This window comes from Numida meleagris, chromosome Z (assembly GCF_002078875.1).
Source record: "Numida meleagris isolate 19003 breed g44 Domestic line chromosome Z, NumMel1.0, whole genome shotgun sequence".
Taxonomy (NCBI): domain Eukaryota; kingdom Metazoa; phylum Chordata; class Aves; order Galliformes; family Numididae; genus Numida; species Numida meleagris.
The window spans coordinates 56459266-56484074 of NC_034438.1; the positions used below are offsets into that span (position 1 = coordinate 56459266).

At 38.3% G+C, this 24809-nt stretch overlaps 1 protein-coding gene across 2 annotated transcripts in view; it reads right to left on the reverse strand.

Moving 5' to 3' along the window:
- Positions 1–24809, reverse strand: part of FBN2 (fibrillin 2) — a 172831-nt gene that overhangs the window by 85056 nt on the left and 62966 nt on the right. For both annotated transcript variants that reach the window (XM_021381204.1, XM_021381203.1), the window contains exons 9-17: positions 21157–21309; positions 20144–20380; positions 19302–19439; positions 11500–11619; positions 10859–10984; positions 10097–10219; positions 8938–9060; positions 4023–4175; positions 3089–3142 (exon numbers count right to left, since the gene is read on the reverse strand). In XM_021381204.1, the coding sequence (XP_021236879.1) occupies positions 3089–3142; positions 4023–4175; positions 8938–9060; positions 10097–10219; positions 10859–10984; positions 11500–11619; positions 19302–19439; positions 20144–20380; positions 21157–21309 (1227 nt within the window). The remainder of the gene's footprint in view (positions 1–3088; positions 3143–4022; positions 4176–8937; positions 9061–10096; positions 10220–10858; positions 10985–11499; positions 11620–19301; positions 19440–20143; positions 20381–21156; positions 21310–24809) is intronic.

The window sequence follows — 24809 nt, forward strand, 5'->3', positions numbered from 1 at the left end:
GAGATCTTCCAAATACAACCAGGCAAGTCCTTGAGAAACCTGATTCAACTTTGAAGTTAGCCCTGCTCTGAGCAGAAGGCTAACCTGGATGACCTCCAGGCATCCTTTCCAACCTAAATCAATAGAATGACTACATGTTTGTAAGAATACCATGATGCAAAATACCTAGTCTGTGCACCCAGTGCCTGTGGTTTAAGGATCTAGGTAAGAAGATATAATTTATTAGGTGATACAAATACCTTTCCTAATACAGAACTAATGCATACGTCAATACCACAGCACATTCAGTCTTAGAGAAATCACAGTATTTATTGGAAATTTAAAATTTCTCTTGGATGGACAGAATAGGATGATGAATGAGATATATTCCCTAAATTTACAGTCCCATATAGAATTTCTGCTGCAGTTGGAAAATTCCAGAATATTCGTATGAACTGTAAGAGAAAGAACAGGCTATTTTTAATATTTTTTTGCCTCTGAGGATAAGAGGGGTATTCAATGCTAAGTTAAGTTATTTCTTCCCATACGGTAAGCCCATTACTTGAATAGTTCCCTTTCCAAACATTGGAAAGAACAGTAGGGGTGCTGGTCTAGCTGTGACTTCATAAAAAGATTGAACTGTACAAGTATAAAACAATTTTTTATAAAGGACATTTCTTCTCGAACCATAGTGCAGTTTAGATCAAGATATTCCTCATAATTTACATATGCTCTGAAATGTATTTGGATAATACTGTTCAGTCTGGAGATGAAAAGGCTCCAGGGAGACTGATAGCAGCTTTTCAGTATCTAAAGGGGGGCTATCAGAAAGAAGGGGACAAACTCTTTAGAGAGGGCTGTTGTGATAGGACAAGGAGAGATGGTTTAAAACTAAAAGAGGGGAGATTTAGACTGGATGTAAGGAAAGAGGTTTTTACAATAAGAGTGGTCAGGCACTGGCACGGGTTGCCAAGAGAGTTTGGTGGATGCCCCGTCCCTGGAAACAGTCAAGGTCAGGCTGGACGGGGCCTCTGAGCAACTTGGTTGAGCTGTAGGTGTCCCTGTTTGTTGCAGGGGAGTTGGGCTACATGACCTCTAAAGGTCCCTTCCAACTCAAACAGTTCTATGATTCTAAAAGTTATGCTATGCCTGGATTAAACTCAAAGCTCTGAGACATCAGAACATTTCTTTAGAAAGTATAAAATAGTATAATATTTCAGCTTTATGTTTTCTTTAAAGCAGAAAGTGTTCTGTATTTTACTGGCCTTGTTTGTATCTTGCAGGAAAACCATATTTCATGATTCTGTCTCTCCTTATGAAGTTAATAATAGAATCATAGAATATCCTGAGTTGGATGGGGCCCACAAGGATCACAGTGTCCAAGTCCTCAGAGTTAATGCTTTTAGAAGGTCCCGTCCCCCCTTTTACTTTTTATATTGAATCTGACAGTAAAATCTCTGCCCTCATCAGTGCGTCCAGATTCCTCCCACAGGAAAACTTGAAGGTTTTGGGCTCGTTAACCACAAGTTGAATGCAAGGAATAAGTAAGTGGTGATGGATGGCAGCTTAATTAACAAGCTATGAATCAACTGAAAGTCAATCTGTATACCAAGACCTTCACTGGTAAAATGTATTCCCCGTCACTCTTGATAAGGATTCTCACTGCTGTTGATGATGAAAGCAATTGAAATTAGCAATCAGATGCAGGATAAGTATTCCCCTCCGTTAAGAGAAAAAACTGGCAAACAAGCTCCTTTGGCATATATATAGGAGTAGGAATAGCACCAGGAAAATTGTCTGTAAGGCTGATGTGCAAGAGGTACAAGAAATACTACAGTTTTCTTCAGAAATGTAAAAAATAATGGTTAAAATTAGCCAGAGTCCCCCAGAAGATTATGGTATTTATCTTGCAGTTGGAGGAGAGCTTAACTAGTTTTACTTTTTTCAGTGAGACATTTCGTTTTCCACATATCCAAAAGAAAGTAAAGCCTCCTACATGCAAACTGTAACAGTAAGGTACTATTTGTACAAAATCATGATGCACTGCCATTATTTCTCCATGAGAAGGACACACTATGTATTTCACGTTGCTTTTAATTTTGGCAAGACATTAAGGAATGAGCTCATAGAAAAGATAAAACTACACACATGTAATTACAGTACTGAACAGAAACAGAATCTCTTCTAATATAGTGCTGTTTTTTTAAGTTATGTAGACTGTTACTAGGTATAATGTTCCATGGGTCTCATTCTGTTTCTGTTGAGTTGAGTAAGAGCTTTAATGCTGATGAGGATACAAGCTATACAGATTAAACGCCTGGAAATGTTACATGTGCAGTATCTGGCTGCAACTTTATTAACTTTATTAACTTTATTAACTTTATTAACTCATCACGGAATAAAAATTTATTAACTTTATTAACTCATCACAGAACCACAATAATAGCAATAAAACCGTAAAACAGTGTTTCACCAATCTTTCTTCAACCTGCCCTATTTAATTGGAAGCTAAAGCATGCCTTGCCCTCCCTTCAGCTTTGGCTCAGCTATTGTTTGTAAAATTCCCCTCTTTGGTGATAGAAAAAGGAGCTAGAACCTTACAAATTCCAGCACCAAATACAACCTCTCACTTAATGACTTATATTGGATGACCTTTCTTAGTAAGCTCCCTTCCAAGTAACTCATCAGAGAAATTATCTCTTAATGGAGGGGGTCTATGTAGCAAACACTGGACCTGAAGTGAAGTGCTGCTCTGCTATTATCCTATCTGACAGAAAATCAGCTGAAAATGCAGGTGATTCCTGTCACTACCCAAATCAGGGGAACTTGTCTTGTATCTGTTCTAAAATACACATAAAGTCAAGATTTAAAATGAACATGACTATTTTTTCTTGCTGGCTTAAGATAACATCTATGGTTGTATGGAACTAATTCTGGCCTTTTCTTTAGATGACATTTAGTTATTCTGTTTTGATAATGAAAATGCTAACAGTAAAATATCAGTCTTGATGTATGTTACAATCCTAGTATGTTACAGAAAAATCTTCTTATAAGCATACCGTATTTTCCCACCTCCAATCACGAATACTAAATAAAATGTGCAACATACCTCGTCCATCCACAGTAATACCTATTCCACTGCTACACAGGCCATGAAACTCCGCTACTCATTGAAGCAAGAGTTGTTGGGGGGAACAAAAAAAAGAAATTATTTGCAATGTTTCACTTGCTTAATCCTTAAAACAAATCCACTTGATTCTTTTTCAAAACCACTTTCTACAATGTAAATAATAAAATGTCAGTGTTCAAATGAAATATCTATAGATATCTTAGCTAAACATGTCTAGTAACATTCCACCCTGAACTTTTGCACATATTCAAAAACAAAATTTGATAACAAGAATGAAACACTAGAGTGATTTCATTATAGTTTTGACAGTACTGTCTCCCTCTGATATTACTTTCAACCATAATGCTAGTTTCTCTTCGCTTCTTCTAAAATTTCTTCTGTCACAGAAAACAACGTGGAATGGAACTATCATCCAAGACTTCTCATCTCAATTCTGTTTGCGAGAGTCTTTTTTTAATCAGTCTCTATGTTCGTTTGGAGGGCTAATTCCTATAAATTATAGATTTCTAAAGCAAATACAAGATGGTCTTTTACACTAGATTTATCTAACTAGGAAATGTACAGACTTATCAGAGACATCTGCTTATTCTCTTTACCTAATCATTAATTAGAGTCAACACTTAATTCAAGAATCCAGCTTCATTCATAGCATACTCATGTTCCTTCATCTTCAATTTTGTCACAATCTGGGCAGCTCTGGAACTAGGTTTGCCTCAAATGTTATGTATAAAAACACAATCATTCAACACCAAATACCAGAGTGTTCGTTTTTCTTTAAAGGAGAAACCACTTTCAGTGTACAATTCTATTAAGTAAGGTATTCACTTCTCCTAAATGAATGAAGTAAATGAGCTCTCGATCTGAATAGGATTTTTTTTTTAACAGCAGTATTTGAAGAAATATAACATTTTACCTGAGTTTTTAGCAGGGCAGGGCTGACATGGCTCTCCAAAACCATAGTCAGGATTGGCACAGCAACATTCAGATTTTGTCACGGCACCAGGGAAAGGACGAATGCATGCTCCTTTTTTGATGCCTCCATAGCATGTGCTACGCATATGAGTATCTAACAAAGGGAAAGCAAAGAAATATTTTATTTCCTAAGACCCCAGGTGAAATGGATGCACACTCTCTATGACAGGGACCTGTGGGTATTGGTGACAGTAGGCTCAGCATTAGTCAGAACTTTAGGAAATTCTCTTAGACAGCTTTTAACGCGTTTTGCTATTGTTGTTGTTTGTGTTATTTATTTTTTATTGACCATTTCAGGGTCAGATGGCTTTTGCATAACTGTTTGTAGGATAATACTGGCTATCTTCCAGCAGGAGCATGAGTGGACAGTCAACCTAAATGTGTAGTTGAGAACAGCAGGATACAGAGTAAGCAGTCTTTAGTTTTTACTTCCACACTTCTAGAAACTCTTGCTAGAACTTCACATATCTACACACTAGGACAGAGCATGGCTTTAATTATATTCCCTGTGGAACTCCCAGCAACACTACGATGCGCTGTGGTCTGAACACAAGTCTCGGTGCACTTAAACCAAAGAGGATCTGAGGGAATCCAGACAGATGCCTGCTTAAACATGTCCCCAAAACAATAAAGAAATTTGCATGAAAAATATTACAGTGCCAATTCCAATGAGAACTGGCAATTCCTTATGTGTCCTACCTGCTCTTTGCTCCTGCAAAGTGGTTCCTGCAAAATGGCATAGCCTGTACATAAAATGTTGTCCATGGTCTCCCATGGAACAAGCAGTTCTGGAGCACAGCTAAATGCAGCCCAGATTTCAGGGTTAATTCCTTGCCAAGAACCTAGGTGAAACCAGTACAATTCACTTGCACTTGACAGCAGGAAAAGATTTTTATACTTAACAACAATCAAGTATTATTGCACAAGAAAACTCTGCTTATGCACCCTCCAAAAAAGTTGCACCATGTCCATTTCCTCCATGTCTAGAAAGTCTAGATGTCAATCTGTCATGCTCTGCTATGAATAAAAGAGTTTTGATCACTGTCCTCTCACAGCAGTGAAGGTTTTCCCCTAGTTATGTGTCTGGGAGAGAATGAAGAAGCAATTCAAGAGAAGGAAATGTCATAAAGAGAAATTTGCAGGGAGAGGAAAGATTGGAAATTGTGGAAGAAGTTCTCCATAGGAAGGTCTTCAAAGAAGTGAAGGTGGAAAGCAGCTCAAGGAAGCTACAGATGCCATGTATTAGGAGGAAGCAAGAGCTTTTTCACATAGAACAAAGTTTTTATAAAAGAAGAACAGGTAACCTGGTGGAGAATTTCCTCACTAATTATAGGAAAACAGTCTCATCTACGCTGGCAATGATTCACAAAGCCCATGAAGGAGGAATAACTGAGCTGATTCCTCAAGAAGCTAAAAAGCGATACTATGACAGGAAGAATGTTCTCCCACGTTTGTGCTTCTCATGCTCTGTCTGTACATCAACTGCTTGAGGCACCCTGCCAAGCTTAAGTTTGCCTTGTCACAATGGTTCTGACCAGACGCCTCACTGATGAACCTGCTCTGCTCCCTAAGTAGTTCCATCAGCCCTGAGCTACTAATTTCATAATACTGGAGAACTTATTTTATGTCCTGAACCAGATCCTAGCGTTGGTGCTTTTGTAACCATGTGCCTGCCTCTGGGATTTTATTCCATATTTTTCTGGAGGATGGCCTCGGAATATCATTTCTAGACTCTTAGATTACATAGTGAAGCACTACAATACCTGGAAGTATTATCACCACTGTATTTGTGGTCAGGGTCTGGTGGACCAGTGGTTGACCTATTTTCAGTGAAAGTCACTGCACTTTTCCAGACATCTTAGAAGGCTAAATCATGCAATGCTCATGACAGGCACTTCAAAATAATCAAAGAGACTAAAACTAAGCTTAGCTATTTTGTCCTGGATGGCTGTATTTGGGCAGGGATGTGAAATGCAGATTGAATCATAATTAAAAGTACCTCAGCAGAGAACAAACAACATTGTACAAAGCTACAGCCACAGGTCAGTGCAAGTTCTGAGATGACACACATACGCACAGAGCCAGCAAAGGTATCTTAGCATGAAGTTGCAGTTAGAAGTATAGCCAAACCCGAGATGTGTGCAAATACTAACTTGGCTCTGAGTAGTTATCCTTTTCCAAGCATTTGTTCTCTTTTGCTGTACTTCTTTTTTTCCAAACTTGTATAACATTTTGTGGTTGATTCTTCCATACTTATTAATGTTAAATAAAAGAGTACCTTATTCTATGAATAATCCCATCAGAATCAATGTTACTATTCAAAAGTAAAATAATGCTTAAAAGTTAGACTGTAGCCTCTTTTTTTTTAAATCATTATTGTTTTGATAATTGCCTAGCACATTTGTAGGATTACTGCTAGAAGGATGCTCCATGTAACTTACTAACTTTCAGATTATAAATGCTCCTACTACGAATACTTTTCTAGCAGCCATGTTGTCTTGTAATACATAAGACAGAATAGCCAGACAGAAAATTGCTGTAACTAACACAGCATGTGTAAATATATACGTATACATAAAATTCTGAACAGTAAACTGGCTCTGAAATTCCACTCTGAAGGTCATGTGTAAAGACATTTTTGTTACACACTACTGGAAATTTCCTATTTTACTTTATACCTGGAATAATTACATCATCTTTTTGAAGAGAATTTTCCAAATAAGTCATGATTCTGCCTTATGATTTTTGCCATATTAAGGATATTTCCTGCTGAAAATTTAAGATTTTATGGTAAATCTTAAAGCTATGTGACATGTGGAACTGAACATTTTCAAATAAAACATATTCCTCACAGGTGACAGCCAATTTGTGAAGCATTTCACCGCTAGAACTGTGGCCATGTTAGGTAAATGGAACACAGAAAATTGAGCACTGGACTGATTCTTTGCAGCTGTATCACTGACAAGGGTGAAGATGAGGCCAACTTGGACCACAAAAAAGGTACTGAACAGCTTGTACTCAAATCTGGTTTTGCTGCTGTGTCACTATGCAGTGAAATTCCTATATTAAAAACAGTACACCAAGCTTTTTCTCATTCTTGTATCTTTTCACTGCCTTTCTCCAAACGTTTAATAAACTAGAAGAAAACAAGCAACCTGACAACTGTTGGTTAAACTTTTAGTACAGTTTCACTTAACTAAAAAATCTCATTTGTTTAAAATAAAAAATACTTGCATTCCAATTGAGTCAAAGAAACTGCTATTTATTAAGATATTTTTAAGCCATTCTGAGCTTTTAACATGCAATTCTTAAATTGAATTGATAACACAAAGGACTAATTTGCACAAGTACTTGATAGGAATGCTTGTACTCAATTTTTCTTTCAAGAACAATGAAATTCTGCATAACATAAAATTTTAAAATGCAATTCTAAAATTTAAATGGATTAATAGCAGCAACATGAGCATGCAGTATCTCACATCCCTTTGTTCTGAAATAACCTTAAAATTCTGTGATCAAGTTTGACATTTTATCTGTACATGTGCAGATTAGACATATACATGCATCCATCAGCAGGAATAGTCATAGCACTGGTTAATGTCTGCAACTACTGCAGAGCTAAGTCAGTGGTTTGCTTTCTGCCTTTGTTGGTCTATGAACCTGTTATATATCATGACTTAAACCACCTAGCCTGATATAATACCAGCTTCAATGGCAGTTCAGTAGCCAGCAGCAAAAAACAAATAGGTTCACTGTGCTGCTGGAGTTGCACTTTTCACTCCTGGAGGCCCCATTACAGGCACATTCCCCTGCTAAAACTTCAAAGCACTCCTATCCACTGACCAACCTTTTCATCGCCAGTATGCCCAATGATAGCTATGTTCATAAGAGAAGTGGTTTAGGAAACACAATAGAAGTGATGTTCTGATAAGGAGAAGGGAAAAATGGTATCTCCTGTGGGTTGGCCAAAGCTGATTTAAGAAACTCAGCCGTATCATAGTACCTAGTGCATGTAGACCATCCATTCTCAGAGCCTTTGGAAAAAAAGTTGTTTTCTTCTCCAATCTTCACTAGTGATTAGAAAGAAAGCAATGGATTGAATACCTCTTGCCCTCTACCATTTATTCTTCATCAGGCTGGAAATGCTCCTCTTTCCTCTGGAAAGCTCTAGCCCTGAACTTACGGTAGAGCTCCAAATGGAGCAAAGCGAAGAATCTCTTTATACAAAGTCAACCCAGTTTAGTGCATTATATCACAACATTATTCATCAGTAGGTCAGAAAGGGTACACCTCAAAAACAAACAGATAATAGGAAGACTAGAGCTGAGTATTAAGTTTAGAAGTTATTATAGGAGTAAGAGGTAAATAAGAGGTGGCACCAGCCTGATTCCACAAAGGAATGTAAGCTTCTTGACTTTTAACATTGACTTTATGTGACAGATTTCCTAATAATCAGTAATAAAGACACTTGATTTCACAAAACCTGTTAATCTTTGCTCTTTCTCTTGATAGAGCTTTTTCTCTTTTAACACTAGTTAGAGGGAGAATAAAATGTTTCCAGATTAGAGAAAGACAAGAAAATGGGAGTGCAAAAATATCAGTGTCACAATCAGGAGATATACTTCCTTTTGTGATCTGAAGTAGCAGTTGTGCAACTGAATATCATTCTGAACATATATATATATATACGTACACACATGGAAAAAAACACAGAGCAAAACAAAAAAGATCAGTTTTATTTAAGAACAGGACCTCCCTGGTTTGTTTTAATCCTACAGCTGATGTCAGCATTACCCAGAAGGATGTCATATAATGCATAATTCCCCTTTTCAATTAAAAAAAAAAATCTCACTTGCCTACACACACACGACCATCAACTCCAACAGCCAAGCCAGGTGGACATTCACATCGAAAGGATCCTTCAGTATTTATACAATGACCATTCATGCAAATTCCTGATGTCTGACATTCATCAATATCTATCAGGAGGAAACATAATTCAACAATATATTTGCTGTTTAAGCAAGTTTACCATTAGTGTTTTTAAAACATCACCTACTGTCTTTTTAATAGCAGATGAATCACTAACACATCCTTATTTTGTTTCTAATAAAGTCTAACCTTGGAATCACACTAAGTAATCAGAATTCCAGCTGTGCATTAGAAAGTCAGAAGAACTTTATGGAGTGGCAAGGAACTTCAAATTAAGCAAAATTAGTGATAAATGTTGCCCTTTGTTCATCTTGCAATATTGTAAAGGAAGCATATAACATAGAATATCCCTATGATCTAAACCTTAATTCAAAGAACTTTTTAATGGTTGCCAATTTCTAAGAGAACAGCCCAGCTATATATGTACATTAAGAAAAACACAAATAATATAAACAGCTCAACTTCAAAGAAGAAAGCTAATGTATTTACATTATTTTGTACCTCTAGAAATACTTCACACCTAAATCTGCTTCTACTGGCTGCAACAGGTATTTTCCAGAACTTTACTTAAACTGAAACTAAATCAGACTCCATTCTTAAACTGTTTTATGCAATGTTTCCATGATCTCCTTTAAAATGGATTATAAATCTATATATCAAATATGGTGTCGTAAATTCTGAATTGCCAGAATAGTGGTATGGACGGAATATTTATGTACATTTGAAATAAAAAAATTTAATCCTTTTAAACTTCCCACATTGCTACTCATTTTACCATTTTGTGAAGGGTCTACATATTTTTCTGCATTTAAAATGATTCCAAGATGTTTCAACCTAATTTATCATCTGCTGTAGTATTATGTAATAGTACTAAATAATTCAGTTATTTCAAAAGAAAATTTAGAAACATAATTTAAAGAACTACTTTCAGGAAGCTTAAGACATCTACAGTAATAAATTAGCAAGGTGCTAGTATGATACCAAATCCACCTGATGAGCTTGCCATTCTTGCGTGAATGAACATATAAGAAAAGCTGTTTCAGTTGAAGTTGTCTTAATGTGTTACTCCACAGTTGTACATACCAGTACAGTAGCGCCCATTTGGAGCCAGAACAAATCCTGGTTTGCAGATGCATTTAAAGCTCCCATCCTCATTTATGCACATCCCATTTAAACACATGTTTGTAGTCGTACATTCATCATGGTCTGCAAAACATTGCAGAGTATTGTTTATACCTATTCACCTCCAAAAAATGACACAGTGTAAATAAGCTCTCAGGAGAGATGTGACAGACTCCTTTACTTGAAGATTAAATTATTCTCATAACTGATGAAGCATCTGAAGTTTTCAATCTATAGACAAAGCAGCAAACGTATACACCGTCCTAATCAGTTGTTTTGAGTGCTTCAGCAGACCATGTACGGAATAACAAAGCACATCATTCTTTATTAAGTGAAAGGATAAAAAGCTTCAATCACCTGTCCTAATTAAGAGCTTGTTGCAAATGGTTTTTTATCTTGGAAGATTTTTTGGCACAGTACAATCAAGATAAAAACAATTATTTCTTCAGCAGTGCTGATACAGGAAGCACTTATATGAAGCTTTAGGGAAAAATGCTATTCCTGGCACTGAGCTACCTGTGTCTTCTGAGATGTAGCTTCAAAAACAAAAATCACATCTACTGTTATTTGAAAGCACACTGCTTCATACAATACCTATTTGACTGCAGAGACTTATGTTCACCTCAGGTCATGTCCTATTTCACAAAAGGTAAAGAGCACTACGAAGTACAATTTCTAGAATCACCAGACCAGTTCATGCCACATATGAAGAAGAGTTCTTACCCACACAGTTTTTTCCATCTGTAGTCAGTTCAAATCCAGCATTGCAAATACACTGAAAACTTCCATCAGTGTTTACACATCGGCCATTTTTACAAAGGACACCATTCTGGATGCACTCATCTATATCTAAGGAAAAAAAAAATCAGAGAAAAAGTTACCATAAAATAAAAATGCATACTGACAATAATTGCTTTGAAAAAATGCAGGGATGTTGTTTAAATATTACTTTGAAAAAAAAATCAAGAAATTGTTAAGAATTCATTCTCCTTCCATTGGTGATACAAAATATCTTGCAAACTTGTACAATAAATGCTATGGCAGTGGTGCTCAACAATTACACTAAAAGCACTTCTAAAAACCTGTCCACACATTCATCTGCTTTCATACATAAACACACACTTGTCGTAATAATAGTTCATTTCCTAATTTTTTGTAGAATTCTCAGCTATACTCACTCAAGTAACAGGTATGCCAGCATAATGGAATAACCTGATAAAGGAAATGGTAGCCCGGAACAAGGATTCTAATTAGTACAAAGTTTGCTGGAATTCACTGAAATAGCTCTAGCAACTGCTTTGAACATGATCTGATAGGAATCAGAACATCTGCAATATCAGTAGACATGAATCCAATTTTCTTACCAATGCAAGCTTGCTTGGTAGGAGTTCTCTGGAAACCCGCATGGCACTTGCAGTAATAGGAACCAGGTGTGTTGACACAATCTCCATTAGAGCATGGGTTCGATGTGCATTCATCAACATCTGTTGGCAGCACAGGGGAACATTAGTCAACACACCCTGTACACGTCATATTTTTCAAGTCTAGAAGTCTAGAAGCTTCTAAGTGAAAAAGACAGTAACTGTCAAATCCTGAAACTCAAAACTTGTTCATGATACAAAATCATTACCTTCCTAAGAACACAGAGTTCTTCTCAGTGCAACTAACCAGATATTTTCAAGAAACAAAGCATCACTGCACCATTTGTATATGTCGTGGAGGAAAAAAAGAACAATAAGGTATGAGGATTTTGGGACACAGTATCTGACAGCTGCCTGGTAAAACAACCCTTTAGTCAACATAGTCTCATTTAACTGAATGACAACTTATTCTTCTTTTGAATAAAATCAGTACTAATCAAAACTGGCATCTTAAAAGCAGAGCATACCTTGGCATCTAAAAACTGTGATTATATTACAGGTTTATTGTAGAAGTGTGAGGAAGGGCCATGCACCAGCAGGAAGGATTCTTAATGAGACTGCAATCTGTATATTACACCTCAATTATTTAAGCTCCATTGCAACCTCAGCCCCAGCCTGTTTTTACATTTCAGTAGTGCTGCATTTAATCTATTTCTTCTCTAGAATGAACGTTACTTTCCTTTTCAAAAGTTTCGGGTTTTTTTTGGAGCCACCAAATACACTTAACCAGCTTAAATTTTAGGTAACTGATTGGAAATTACTCCCACTTGACATAGGGTTCTGAAAACTTAATGCCTTTCAAGAAACTTTCTGAGGTTTGATTCCCAGTGGCTTCCTATGAGTCAGTTGTGACTTTGGACTGAGATAGCTATTCCTAGATCCAGAATGACATTGATTGTTCCTCCTCATGTTCTGTGAAGCCCTCCACGAGCTCTCACCTTTATCAGTTCTAGTTTTAAAACTTAGTTCATTAAGTCTTGAAAATAATGGCATTGAATTACAGATTAAACTCATAAACAGTATTTTTTCCAACCCAGGCCATTCTATGATTCTATGATTTTCACTTATTGTTAAATAAATGCATACTTCTTCAAAGTGTTGTAATGTGAATGACTAGATTATATATGTGTCAATTAAACCATGAACAACACCATATATTTCACAGGATTTAATGTATACACAGTTAAAACCAAAAACATCATCAGTAAGATCTAGGGTTACCCAAATCAGTGATTTTGTGAGCTGGCTTACACCATTCCTGGTCCTTAAATAATGATCAGATTGCTTTGGGTAAGCAGTTAAGTAAATGAAGGCAAAACAAATGGAAGAATCAAATACCTTCTCTTACACATATTTAGCTTATTCCTTTTTGCATAGGCACCACTCCAGTAAAACCGAAAGAATGAAGCAAGGTAAAGAAATGAGAAATTCAGAATGTTAAATACAATTAAGAAAACAAAGCATATCAGCTTTTTACATTGCAAAAGAATGTCTGTGTAGTTATAGTAGCTTCCTGCCCTCATGCTTTTCTACAGTGCCTGGTTGTTGGGATGCTCTTCCTCCTGGGTAAGCTATTTTTCCTCAGTGCTCAGCCAATTTGGGGACAAAGGAGAACTGCACGTGATTCCATCAGAACAAAGTTATCAGCCACCAAAAACATGTCAAAATCTAAATCGCATTTTCACATTAATGTTTTGCCAAATATTGTAATTCAAATGAGCTTACTGTATAGTTATGTTGCTTTAGGATAGGGGAAGCCAGAGGAAACTTATAAATAATAGATAAGGCACTCCTCTATATTATTTAGTTTTCCTACAGAGAATGATATTTATGGCTTTATTATAGGTCAATTAGCTTCATCTGTTAAAGAAATGTTCATGTTATAAATTGATCTCACTGTAAATTAATTTATAAATTCTACAGCAAGAATGCAATATTCTCTTTGAAATAGCTGACATAAGCTTAAAAAATCCCTGCAAAGCCTTGTGCATGAGATGATTTCCCTATAAAATATGCATCTTAAGTTCCTCTTATTTTTATAAACTGTTGGTAAAAAAGGGAAATGGCAAGTATATGTTAATATAAAGAAGTTGCTGGCTTTGAGTTTACATTGCAAACATGCATATCTAAGCAGTGTAAACAGGAAACATATGAGACAGATATTTAACTCACTTCATTCTATCTCCCAACAAGCCCCTCTTCAGTGGCAAACATTTCTTTTTCACCACTTACATAACACTTATATCCCCTTCTCAGTGTTTCATCTGTAACACTTGTCGGAAGAGACAGAATGGAACTTCCAAAACCCACTTAAGACTTACTGTGATGAGTGTGAAGATGCATCACAAAATTTAAAATACAGAATTTTAGTTGTTTGGTAATACAAATCTCAGCAGAACACAGCTATGGGATTGCTGCCACTTTCAATGTATCTACAGTTTTATAGAGAGTTTTTATAAACAAAATGAAATAAAGAAAGGTAGTCGAATTACAGCCATGTATCAGTTTAGGAAAAAGACTGACTTTCAGTTTGAGATCACTTAGGATTGCTATTGGTCCTTAAGCCTTGTCAGGTAACGTTCCATGATGAGAGATGCATAACGCAAGTTTAGGTCAGAATGCAGTATGTAACTTCCAGTACTTAAAGGGATTCTATAAGCAAGAAGCAAGTTGATTTTTTACATAGTCTCATACAGATAGGAGAAGAGGGGATGGTTTTAACCTAAAGGAAGGGAGATTTAGGTTAATCATTAGAAGGAAATTCTTTAATTAGAGGATGGTGAGGCCCTGGCACAGGCTGCCCAGAGAAGCTGTGGGTGCCCTACCCCTGGAGATGCTCAAGGCCAGGTTGGATGGGGCCCTGGCAGCCTCAGCTGGGGGGGGGGGGGGGGGGGCAGCCCTGCCCATGGCACAGGGTTGGAACTGGGTGGGCTTTAAAGTCCCTTCCAACACAAGCCATTCTATGATATGATACGATTGTGTTTCGATTTGCCAGAATAATTTTGAAATAAGAATTTTCTTTAAACAAAAAATATTTAATAACTTCTGGCTTCTTAATTTACTGTTTGGGGAGTAGGCAGCCAGAGAGTTAGAGCAGTGTAGAAGGAGAGAGAATTTATATACCATTAACCCTAATCCATGCAATGAAATTCAACTTTTATCAATACCCCAAGCATTTTATGTCAGTAGGAATATCTAAATTAGACTGAAGCAATACTTTAATATAATTTGATTTAATATTTATCAAGACACATATGCTCTTAAGTTCCCATCTTAAGGTCCAAGACTACTTTTTGTGATTCACAATTAACATTCACAAACCAGCACTTCAGTGTGGCACTTAAGACACTCTTACTACTTCTTTGTAATAAAATTAGAAAGTAACAGTGAAACAAAACTGCATTGTCAAGATAAATATTCATAAAGTTTACCATCTCATAAAAGGTCTCCTGAATGCAAGCAGCTCCTTAAAATACAAACCACTGAAGAGTCAAAATAATTAGTATTGGTTAGTTCAGACTAGTTCAATTAATCTCAACTTTCAGGAGATGCTTAGAACTTTCCAAGATAGTTTCCCAAGAGTCAAGTTTCACCATAATTTGGATATACTGATTTCAGTGACACAAAATTAATTGCTGCCAACAAATTGCCAGACCTCTAAATACATTGTAAACAAAGTATATCCAAGCAAAACACATTTACACTAAGACTCCTATTTCTCACTCACAATGCACTTATATCTACTGAGGCCCAAGAATGTAGCAAGAGAATAAATCTCTTGTATTTCCCAGCCAGAGATTAGAGGTCTATCAAACTTTTGCCAAAGAGAAGGAAGCTGATAAAAGTTGGGTTTGCTATATATATTACAGATGACAATTTAGAAGATGAACCTTAACACTCTTCAAGTAAACAAAAGACCAGAGGGAAAGGTACTAAGCTGTTTTTCTTATAACCCTGAGGATAACACAAGAATTAATTAGCTGACGTTTTTCCTAAAACTGAGTTTAAACTGGAATAGAAGTTCTGAAAGCTTCATAGAAGAGGAAAACACTGCAACTGCCTCAGAAAAGTTGTGGTATCTCCGTCCTCCGGAATGTTTTTAAGAGGTTGTACAAAGAATTGTCAGGAATTATGTACCTATAACTGTTCTCTGGTGCATGTGAATAGACTAACTAAGAGAATCCACAAACTTTCAAGGGCAGTATATCACAGAATCACAGAATGGCTTATGTTGGAAGGGACCTCAAAACTCATCTAGTTCCAACTCCCTGCCATGGGAAGGGTTGCCACCCACCAGACTGAGATGCCTGGAGCCCCATTCTACCTGGCCTTGAAAACCCCAGGGATGAGGCATCCACAGTTTCTCTGGGCAACACATTCCATTGCCTCACCACCCCCTGAGTAAAGAATATCTGCATAACATCTAACATAATTTTCTCCTCTATAAGTTTAAAGCCATTCAGCCTTGTCCCATCACTATTAGACCATGCAAAAAGTCAGTCTCTCTCCAGCTTATGAGCTCCTCTCGAGGACTGGAAAGCCACAGTGAGGTTTCCCTGGAGCCTTCACTTCTCCAACCCAAGCAAGCCCAACTCCCTCAATCTCTCTTCATAAGAGAGGTGCTTCATAAGAGAGGCTCCAGCCCTCTGATGGTCTTTGTGGCAATCATCTGGACCCACTCTAGCAGCTCCATGTCTTCTTGTGCTGGGGGCCTTCAAATCCGTATTTCTCCAGGTTAGAGATAAGGATGTAGTGTGGGACCATATCAAAGAACTTGCGCAAGTCCAAGCAGAAGACATCAGTTGCCTTTCTTTTGTCCACCAATGCTGTCACTCCATCACAGAAAGCTACCAGATTGGCAGGCACAATCTGCCCTTGGTAGAGCCATGCTGGCTGTCTCAGATCACCTGCTCACCCCTCATGTACTCTGACAAGTTTTCTGGGAGGATCTTCTCTATGTTATTGCCAGGCACAGAGGTGAGGCTCACCAGCCTGTAGTTTCCCAGTTCTTCCTTTCTCTTTTTCTTAAAAATGGGAGTGATGTTTTCCTTTTTCCAGTCACCAGAGACTTGCCTGACAGCCATGACTTTTCAAATATGATACACAGTGTCTTGGCAACCACATCAGCCAGTTCCTTCAATACCCTGGATTGCATGTCATTTAGCCCCATAGGCTTGTACACATTCAGTTTCATGAGGTAGTCTCAGACTTTTTCTGCTCTTACAGTGGAGGGGATTTTGCTTCCCCAACCCTTGCCTATGGGTTCAGGGACATGAGAGGTGTGGGAAGCCTGACTGCCAGCAAATACTGAAGCAAAGAACTCACTGAGTATCTCAGCTTTCCCTGTGTATGTTGTTTCTATCTCTGATTTCTCATCTATCTGAGGGGGGACACTCTTCTTGGCACATCTCTTCGGACCAATGTACCTGTAGAATCCCTTCTTACAACCCTTGCAAAGTTCAGTTCTGTCTCTGCCTCATCTTCCCTGATGCCATCTCTGCATGTCTGGGTGCCATCCATCCATTCCTCCCAGGCCACACATCGCTGCTTCCTGTATATTTCCTTCTTTTCCCTCAGTTTGAACAGCAAGTCTTTGTTCAGCCATGCCAGTTTACTACCTCCCCTTCTTGATTTCTTACATGTGAGGATGGAGAGTTCTTCTGCTCTCAGAAAGGTGTCCTTAAAGAGTTGCCAGCTCTGTTCCATTTCTATGTCCCTAAAGATAGTTCCCCAGGGGATCCCGTTCACTGATTTCTTAAAGAGCCAGAATTTTGCTCTCCTGAAGTTCAGGGTCCTGTCACTATGTTTTGCTAGGCTCATGTTTCTCAAGACCACAAACTCAACCGTAGTCGCTACAACCCAGACTGCCTCCAGTCTTTAATGATCTCCTCTACATTGGCGAGGACCAGGTCCAGTAACACTTTCACCTCTGGTTTGTATGTCCAATATCTGGACCAGCAAGTTGTCCTCAACAGACTCCAGGAGACTCCTGGATTGCTTAAAGCTCACTGTGCTGCTTTCCCAGCAGACATTCAGGTAGTTGAAATCCCCCTTGACAATGAGAGCCTGCAAGTGCAACATATCTTGTAGCTGAGGAAAGAAGGCCTCGTCAACAGGCTCCCCTTGATCAGGTGGCCTGTAGTAGAGCCCCAGCACCAGATGTCTCTTTTGGTCCCTAATTTTAACCCACAAGCTCTCTACCTTTCGTGGCTGTTTCTGAGAGGCAGTTCTCTGTATTCTATCCACTTCTTAACACAGATGGCAACTCCTCTGCCTGTGATGCCCTGCCTATCCCTTTTAAAAATCTTGCAGTTCTCAATCGCAGTATTCCAGTTGTGCAATTTGTCCCACCATGTTTTTGTAATAGCAGTTAGGTCACAGCTTTCTAGCTGCACCACAATTTCCATCTCCTCCTGCATATTTCCCATGCTGCATGCATTGGTGTACAGCCACTTCAGCTGGGGCACCAACAGCATTATCTTCCCAAAATCCTCTGGGACAAATCTGAGATTTTCCCCCTCTATTTCCTAAAGTGACATTGTTCCCTGGCTCTTCCTTTGTCACTCAGCAGCACAACCCTTTTCCCTATCAAATCAAGTTTAAAGCCCTGCTGCTGAGCCCAATCAGTTTGCTGCCCAGTGTATTGTTGCCTCTCCTGTTCAGTTGCGTCCCTTCCAATCTCAACATGCCTGATCTATCAAGGATGCATCTAAGATCATAGCACCCAAAACCTTTAGTGTGGCAACATCCACTCAGCCACACATTCAGCTGGTCCATTCTCCTCCTTCTGCCCAGGTCCCAGTTTCCCACTGGGATTATCAAAGAGAACACTACCTGTGTTTCCGATCCCTTCAACGTCTTCCCAAGGGACACATCAAATCGGAGTGGGAAAGGAAAACAGTGACATCAGTAACAAACAGGCATGCAATGTAAACTACTGTTCAACTGTTGTCCCATTTCATTTCTCCAGAAGGCAGTCTGCCAAGCTAGACAGGTCCTGGTACTCAGTTTGTAACGTAGGGGGCAATGGAAGAATGTGCAATTCAGAGCTGCAGTAGTTCCCAGCATTTAGTTGATGGTCTTGGATTATAACATTATTTTAATGACTCTAGGAACTAAAATTTTCTGTGATTCTTTGAATCTGCATTTTCACTAATCCAGGGCACACTGGAAAGTAATTCCAAAAGCACAGTTCCAGTAACAAGATTTTATATATAATATATACATGTATATATGTATAAACTCTTAAATAGTATTTTTCATTCATAGATTTCAAATCTCTTTATAAAAAGAATCAATAAGTTAATTCATTCAAGAGAGCCACAGCTTTCTAGTTATGACCTTAGGATCCTTTCTGTTTAGGAAGTTATATCCTAAATTAACATTCTTTTCTTCATACAACTTCCTCACAAGAACATTTGGCAGTGGAAGAGTGATGTCTGTAGTAACTGAACAGAAGTGCAGAATCTGTGCTGAATGTACTATATCCTTCAAGTAGACTGATACTCAGTAAACATATTTTTGAGTCAAGATTTTCTTTTAGAAAGCAGACAACTCTCATGAAGATTATAAACTATTCTGTGTAAGTAATACAACAGTCCTTGCACTCTCTTTCACAAGAGCAATATTAGTCATATAATGACATTTGTAGAAGAAAGATAGCATACGTTTTTCTTGGAAAAAAAAAAGCTGAAAAATGTTAGTGTTTTAAAAATGAATAACGGATTTAAGAAATTTTTACTTACCAATACAATCACCATTTGCATCCTGCTTATACCCCATGTTACACTCACAACGGTAACTAGAAATGGTTGGTATACAACGTCCATTTAAACAAAGGTTGGGATGGTGCTTACAGATGTCTATTGTCTGATTGAGTATGGCTAATATAAACAACAAACAACAGAACATAAGACAAACATTTATATTTTCAAGAACAACTAAACGTTACACATATGAGACTTCAACTTTGGGCTTCCAGTCAAGGAAGTGCTCCTGCAGAATGGGTAAGTTTTACATTTGGGAAAATAATGAAAGAGAATAATTTATTTTAAATGCAAAGAATTTTGAAAGTACTTTGGAATTTGGAGTTTCATTAGTGCTGAACAAGATAGATCAGCAGGCACCAGCACAACTGGAAAAATTCAAATGTTCATGGTAAAGTGGGAAGCCAACATATGAGCTGTATATAATCAGTAGATAAACTGGCATAGAGATAAGACATGATAGGTCAATGTAAAGCTTTTACCATCAGGAGACTGTGATAAACACAAAACTTACTATGAATAAGTCGTGTGGTAACTGAAAACAACTTGTAAACACAAACTCAAAAGGCGGCTACAGGCTCGAGGACTCTCTAACTGAACTGAAGAAAAAAAATCCATACATCTGAACTCCTGTTGGAAAAAGGGCTCCCTAACTCCCTGTTATATCATTTAAGGTCTCCCATATGTGGTTGCATGCAAAGGAATGTTAAGAACACGTGTAAAGAACATAGTGTCATTTTCAGAATAAAAATACAGCAGAAGAACAGGAAAAAAAGAGTGAATCAGAAAAGAGATTAAGTCATAACAACACCAATACTTACTTAGCCCTGTAATTATTGGTCCATTTCCAGTGGGGGTCTGACCACCCGTTCCTACCCCTGCTCCACCTACACCTGGGGAGAAACCATTACTTCCAGGGATGGGAATGAATCCTGCTCCTCCTGGACTGTAGCCATTGCCATTGCCACCGGGAAGGAATCCATTTCCTCCTGTCCCGCCACCACCTCTGGTACTGCCTCCAGCAGGCACACCATCCACACAAAGTCTGTGGTGTTCATCTATTGAACAGGAACACAGAAAGATGCATAAAGTAAATCAACTGTTCAAATTCAGCTTATTAGGAAGATACAGATCTTTGCGCACTGCAGCAACCAGAACCACTGGCTCCTCATTGCCTTTAATGTTATGTGTTCCTTCTCCCATTTCTAATCTCAAGGGAATTCCACAGTTGTGACAGGTGTTATTTAAGGAAGGACACTAAGAATAATAAATGGAAATATCTTAATTTACAACTATATGTTGAACCATTTTGTTGATACATTTCCAACAGCACTAACTCCCTCATACCTTAGAGATTTTGATAAAGATAAAATGGAAACACATTTCATGAGGGATGTGGAATATTGTTCTGTGAGTATAGAGTTGAAAGAATAAATGAAATACTGATGCATTCCTAGTTCAAAGTAACATGAAATTTTATGGAAAGAGAGAGCAGCTGTTCCTTTAAATGGAATTGAACTATGGACCCTCAGAGTTATTTCCTCTTTGAGCTTGACCACAAAATCTTCCCCATTTCCCGAGAATTGTTTCCAATGTCAACAAAAGGACGTTAAAGAAACTAGTCCCAAACAATAACAGACCAGAAAAAAATGGCTCACAGATGGAAATATCATTATTAAAAACACAAGAATGAGTAATAATCTAAATAATTTTCCTTTTAGCCTGCATTTTGAAGTAGTTTAAAATGATCTCCAGCTCAAGTAGAAGGGACAGCAAGGAGAAAACAAAACAAAACAAAAAAAACAACAACAAAAAACCCCACCAGACCACTCACCAGATCCTCTAACAGGACACATCTCTGGAACAGATCCGATAGCCCAGCACCGGCCAGACTCACAGCAGCACTGCCTTTTGGTGAATCTACCAGGAAGTTCCTGGGCACAGCGGCCATTCACTAGGTTGGAGAAACATGTACTTGCCCTCTGATCTGGAAGTTAATTTAGAAAGAAAACACAAAACAGTCACATGAACTCCCAAAGCTACTTTCCCTAATTCAATTCATGTAAGCACTAAAATGTTTGAAGTGCTGCGTTTAAAAAACAAAGCAAAACATCCAACAATTATCTGAGGTGATCAGCACCAACCCATTCTACATTTAATTTACTTCAGGGTTGTTTATTATTAGTGATACTAGTGTTGCATTAATCTAACATCTAGTTGTCAAACTCATCTTTCCTTCCAGTCATGACAGGTTCCCAATTTCTTTCACAGACTATTTTGTGGAATGAACTAGGTACACTTTTTCCATTGGCTTGGTCAACAAACAGTACAGAAGTATTGGAAAGAATAAAAATCCTGTGGATATTACATACAGTTATTTCGGACTTTGTTGAGTAAGTTTTTAGAAGAAAGCAAATAGCACCTTCTTCAGATTCAGATCCCAGACAAGGAATCTCCTGTATACAGGACATAAGGACCTTGCTGATTACCTATTCCCCTTTACCTGCTCTTCTCCTTTTCTTGGTCTTGATAGGGCATGCAACAATGGGCACAAACTTAAATACGAGAGGTTCCTCCGGAACATCAGAGAACATGTTTTACTGTGTGGGTGATAGAGCCCTGGGAAAGGCTGCCCAAAGGCTGTGGAGTCTCCTCCTCGGTTATCTTCAAATGTCAGCTGGCTGTGGTCCTAGGCACCCTGCTCAGGGTGTCCCTGCTGGAGCTGGAGTTGGACTGGATGGACTCAGATGTCCCTGACAATCTCAGACATTCTGTGATTGTCAGCGTAGTCCCAATCATATCTATCCTTATTCACTATGGGTATTACTTACTAACAGCATCATTGATGTACAGCTTGTAAAAGAACAAGGCTAAGCCAATAATAAAATTTGAAAAAATAGATGATCGGCATCTAAATATTTTATATCACAGTCTGCTCTGCTATTGAACAATCAAAAATGGGAGAAAATTATATATTTCAATGTAACAACAGTAAAATGATTAGTACATTTACATGCATTTGCTAAATGGAAGACTTGAAGAAAATCAAGTTAATTGCTCATTTTCCAACAATTAACATAAGCAGTAAAATAAAACAGTATGCGTGAGGCAGAAGGTAACTGTCCCGCTCTACTCTGTCCTTGTGAGGCCCCATCTGGAGTACTGCAACCAGGCCCGAGGCCCCCAGCACAGGAAGGATGCAGAGCTGTTGAAGTGTGCCCTCAGGAGGGCTGGGAAGATAACCAGAGGGCTGAAGCACCTCTCCTACAAACACGGGCTGATGGAACTGGGCTTTCGTTTGGCTTGGAGAAGAGAAGGCTCCAGGGAGACTTCATTGTGGCCTTCCAGTACTTTAAAGGAGCTTATAAGCAGGAGGGGACTGACTTTTTACACAGTCTGATAGTGAAGAGACAAGGGGGAATGGCTTTAAACTAAAAGAAGAGAGATTTAGACTAGATTTTAAGAGGATATTCTTTACTCAGAGGGCGGTGAGGCCCTGGCACAGCTGTCCAGAGAAGCTGTGGGCGCCCTGTCCTTGGAGGTGCTCAAGGTCAGGTTGGACGGGGCCTGGGCAGTCAAGGGTTTGGGACAGGGTGGGCTTTAAAGTCCATTCCAGCTCAAGCCATTCTACAATTCTAAGATAACCCTAAGATACAATCTATATCTATATAAAACATAGACAAACAGTTGCTAAGGTCAAAAACGTAAATCCTAATGAAAAGCATTTTTGAAATCACAGGCCCTCACTCCTAAAGCTATGTTTAAGAAGTCTTTTGAACATTTAGTTGAACATCAGGAGATTTCATTCATCTTTAAAAAAGAAAAGGCCAAAATATTTCATAGAAAAGGGTTCTAGAATGAAAGGCAAAGAGCCTGGAACTACAAAATACTTATGGCAGAAGGCTTGGGGTGAGGAGTGGCGTCAAAGATTTCTTCTTTCAGCACACTGAAGAACCTATCACTCTCACAGTTTTAACCATAAAGCATTACACTGCTCTAATCTCCAAAGATGCTGCAGTACTCAGCGTGGCTGCCAGAACAGCGGGAGCTGGGCCTGCACCAAGCCTTGAGCCAGCAGCCACCCCACCTCCCAGAAACAGGTCCACAGTTCCCCTCCGCTATCAGCAAGATGCCTCTACTCCAGCTGCCTTCCCCTAGGATGCAGCTGTGGCAATGATATTTACCCATCTTAGGTGCCTGAAAGCATCTGAGTGGCTAAGAGTTGAAGGGCTTAATTCAAGTCATAACTTCAGTGTATTAACAATGCACCTAAGATCCTAAAGTCCGCTCGAGCTCACAAGAAATATGGCTGATAGAAAGGATACCAAGCAATACAAATACAAACTAAATATATGAAAAGCCCACTGTGACAAAAAACAGGACAATATAACAACTATAGCATCAGCATATTGATAAAATGATTTCTTCCTCAGAGTAGATACATTCTGACATTTTGGTTAAAAGCAAGTATTTATCTTAAACTGGTGAAAATACAGTAATTTGTATTAGTGATTACATTCCTCACTTTTCTCTTAAGCACTATTTTATCCAGCAGCGTAAACTCTGACAGTACAAGAACTTCTAGACAAATGTTAATTTAAGGGAAGGAGACTCTGACACAAGAGCCTGCCTTACCAGATTAGGACACGCGCTCTGTGTACAACTGGTTTTGGAAGCTGACTTCAAAAACTGGATTGTAAAAACATGCCAAAATCCATCAAAATGTTGAACACCTTGGAAATCATAGGTTCTTAGTACTCCTGAGACCAGGCACAATACATTTAAAGCGTGGCACTCCTCACATGAGCCTTGATAATAAAAACTGACTATACTGTGCAAAAAATTATTCATGTGAAATCCCTTGCAGGTCTTGTGTTGCTGCTGGCTTACACCATGTATCTGTAATTCAGAACTCCGTTCGGAATTACCATACCTTTCCCAACATGAGAACAAACTGCTCTGAGATATCTGAAATAATAATACCCGCAAAAGAGCTAGAAAATACACTTTTATTGAACGTGTATTTTTCATTAATTCATCAGTGTAGTTTGTACTATATATTCAGCATATGTGTAGCTGTATAAAAGAAACCCAATAAGAAGATCCATGAAGTGCATTACCACCTGAGAAACTAAGCATATATCTTTCTTGTAAATATTGAAACAGATTTTTTTAAACAAATTGCCCTGTAAAGGCTGCAGTCTAATGAAAGTTAACATTTGGTATGTTAGTCTAATTAGTGGCAACTCAGAACACTCTATTTAACGCCTTACACTGGTTTCTAAAGTCCCAGACCCAAACCCAGACCCCTGGAGAGTTCCCTGCCTACAGTGACATAGAGCAATCAACAATATTGATAAAGATTGCTGCTGTGGCAATCATCAGAGGAGGATAACGTTATGCATTTTAAGTCATCGGGAAAGAGCTATGCTAGTGAGTGAGGACACCGAGGTCCTGGGGGAAAATGCTAGATGGTTGGGATAGAAG